The sequence below is a fragment of the Suricata suricatta genome, chromosome 10 (assembly GCF_006229205.1).
Source record: "Suricata suricatta isolate VVHF042 chromosome 10, meerkat_22Aug2017_6uvM2_HiC, whole genome shotgun sequence".
Classification (NCBI taxonomy): domain Eukaryota; kingdom Metazoa; phylum Chordata; class Mammalia; order Carnivora; family Herpestidae; genus Suricata; species Suricata suricatta.
Genome location: NC_043709.1, coordinates 121,337,479 through 121,340,739, shown reverse-complemented (window position 1 = coordinate 121,340,739; position 3,261 = coordinate 121,337,479). Strand labels below are relative to the sequence as shown.

General features: G+C 44.9%; 1 protein-coding gene across 1 annotated transcript in view; it reads right to left on the bottom strand.

The window, feature by feature from the left end:
• The window catches only part of OTUD1 (OTU deubiquitinase 1), a 3,082-nt gene extending 1,961 nt beyond the window's left edge, over positions 1-1,121 (bottom strand). Inside the window, exons 1-2 of the mRNA XM_029955584.1 lie at positions 980-1,121; positions 119-380 (exon numbers count right to left, since the gene is read on the bottom strand). Of these exons, the coding sequence (XP_029811444.1) occupies positions 119-380; positions 980-1,121 (404 nt within the window). The remainder of the gene's footprint in view (positions 1-118; positions 381-979) is intronic.
• Positions 1,122-3,261: the final 2,140 nt, after the last annotated feature.

Here is a 3,261-nt window from a genome sequence, read left to right as displayed (position 1 = left end):
CCCCGTTCGGCGGACGTCACGGGCGTGGCCCGCGGCACTGTTTAGGGTGGGGGCCGAGCGCGCGCGCGCGCGCGCGCTCCGGGCGCGAGCGGGAGACCGCTGCGCAGGGGTGGCCTACGCGGTGTAGGCGTTTCTGGCCGCGGCGGGCGCCGGGGGTTGGTGGCTGCTCGCCCGTCCTCCGCCGCAGGTTTCTGTGCTGCGCCATCCGGCACTGCGGCTGCGGATGATGGCGGGACGGGCGCTGCTGCGGGAAGCTACGATGCTTTGACAGCGTGCGTTTCGAAGGAAGTTTCGGGCTCGGTATGGAGGACGGAGCGCCTCCTTAAAACCTGCACGCCTCTGCAGGGTCACGGCACCACTGCCGTCATTTTGATTCGGTTCTGTGGATTCAAATGGTAACGGAGCATGACGCTTCGCGTCCTCCCCAGGACCTTGCTGCCCTGCTTAACCGAAAGCAACTTTTCTGCACCGCCCTAGCCTCTGTCGACGGGCAGATACGTGCTTGACTTGGTCAAAAGGAAGCCCTTCAAACAGCCTTTCGAAATAACCAAATGCCTAACCCCCTCGGGCCCTTGGAAAATAGATGCGTCTACTCACCATGGGTTTGAGTCGTGGTGCATAACCGACGCCGGGTAGAACACTGAAAAGAGTGATGCTCAACTGTTAGTTGTACTCTCTGTAAAGGACAGCTAGAATACTCATATGATCGACCGTGTACGGACTATATAGTAGCGGCATCTTTTGCTGTATTCTGAGATTTGATCACGTGCAAGTAACAGGCCCTAAAAGTTCAAATTGAACCTGGCAGATCTCCTATAGTTTCAAGAACGGGGGAAATAGCCGTGGGCTACGGTGTACGCTTCCGCCCTCCCCCAACCTTCCGTTGAAATGTAAATTCCATGAATGAAAAGACTTTGTCGTGTTCGCTGTTACGGTAACCTAGCAGTGTACCTGGCATATTGTTGGAGCTAATATTTACCGAATGGATTCATCAACGGAGAATTCCGTTGAGTTCCCAAGGTTTTAAAGTTTGGAGAAACCAGAATTGGGATCCCGGGTCTCCTGACACTGGCCAGGGCTTTTAATTTGCCACCGTAGGCGGGGCGGTGGAGGGGCGGCATTCGGTGACTGTCAGGATCCCAGCAGTCAGCCCTCGGCTTAGGTCCTGCCGACCGGTTGGTTAGGTAAATCCACTGAGAAGGAAATAAAAACTGCTGGTGAGCTACCTATTGCAAGCCCTTAGCTCCCATGGCCAACTAGAACTGGGAGAGGTTACTTAGATTTCATCACTGCTTTTGTGGGAGTGTCTGTTGCTCTGTGTATTAAGTACTTCACCCTGAGCTCAGCCTTCAGCCTTTCACTAGTTGGTGTTCTGAAACAGAAGACACGACAATTAAAAAAAAAAAAAAAAAAAAGCTCAAATGTTAACTAAGTACCCATTAAGTGCCTAGCTGAGCTAGCAACAGGAGCCTGGAGAGAGATAAGGAAACTTCACTTTCAATCCTAAAGCAAGAATGCTTTTTCACAGGTTTGGGGTCAAACACAGGAACAATGAACCAAATTAGAATGTACCAAATTAGGAACAAGTAAAAACAAAGATGTAAAAATACAGAATTTTAACATACGTGAAGGCTTTTTTTTTTTTTCCTTTTTGTGGGATTGGCGGGAGGATGTGGTGGGTTATTCGAGACCGCATATTCACTATGGAATCAGTGTCCACTCGATATCTCAATCTGGGAAGTCTTCCTGGAGGAAATGACACTTTAGGAGACTCAAAGCAGAAATGATTGCCAGCTTTAGGACTGGGAAATTTCTGCCCTAGGGAGACTACTCCTTGCAAGTGATAGCAAAAAAGATTAGGGTAGGAAAGAGAGGGGCAAACCCATTTCCTGGATACTCCATCTGAAAAGAATTACTAATGCTTCCATCCTGGAAGAGCATCCGTGGAGCATATTGCGATGGCTGTGAAGAACATTGGCAGAAGTTTAAGAAAATAAGGTTCTATACCAAAATTACATTTTTGCACAGGCTGGAAAAATGGGAAATTTTACCACCTGTCAACCAAAGGGTAGTGACCAGACAAGTCATAGGTCAAAACAAAACAGAAAGGACAAGTCATTTAATCGATGAAAATTTGTCGAGCACCAGCTATGCCCTCAGCATGCTACCAGTTACAGAAAATTGAGAAACAGTTTCTGTCAAGCAGCGCAGGTAGCAGAAGCCTAACCATCAAAGGCATCTTTATAAAATAGGAGCAATCCTGGCATGTCTTCTGAGGGTATGTATATCTAAATACACTATCTCTTAGCTACGATTGGGTATAAAACCTCCTCACAAGACAACACTTTCAAAAATGCATTCATCCATTTACTCATCCATGAAATAATCATTTTTGTAGGAGCCCAACATAAAAACAATCTTGAAAAAGAACAAAGTTGGAGAATGCAGGCTTCCCAATTTCAAAAGTTACTGCCAAGTTATCCAGACCCTTAGCACTGGCATAAAGATAAACATAGAAATCAGTGGAACAGAATAGAGTCCAGAAATAAGTCCACATGGTTTTGGTCAATTGGCTTTGCCAGGGCGCCAAGACAATTCAGTGGGAGAAAGAAGAGCCTTTTCAACAGACAGTTCTAGGACAATTGGGTATCTTCAATACAAAACAATAAAGCTAAGCCCTTACCTCACAACATATACAAAGGTTAATTCAAAATGGATGAGATACAAGAGCCAAAACTGTTAAATCCTTAAATGAAATTAGGAAATCTCAGACCCATGAATCCGGCAATGGTTTGTTAGATGTGACGCCAAAAGCACAAATAGCAAAAGAAAAAAGAGGCAAATTGGACCTCATCAGAATTAAAATCTTTGTGCATCAGAAGACACGACAGAGAAAGTGAACATAGAGACTGAAGAATGAGACTGTATTTACAATTCACGTATCTGATGAGACTTTCAAATATATAAAGGATATATGAAGAAGTCTTAGCATTCAATAATGAAGACAACCCAGTTCTTTAAATAGCCAAATAATTTGAATAGCTATTTCTCCAAAGAAGATATTCAAAGAGCAAATAAGCACATAGAAAAAAACCATTAGTCATCAGGGAAATGCAAATCAAAACCCACATATACTTCTCACCCATTGGGATAACTATAGAAAAAAAATTAGACAATAGCAGGTGTCAGAGAAAACAGAGCCCTTATATATTGCTTGTGGGATTTTGAAATGGTGCAGACACTTTGTAAAACACTTTGGCA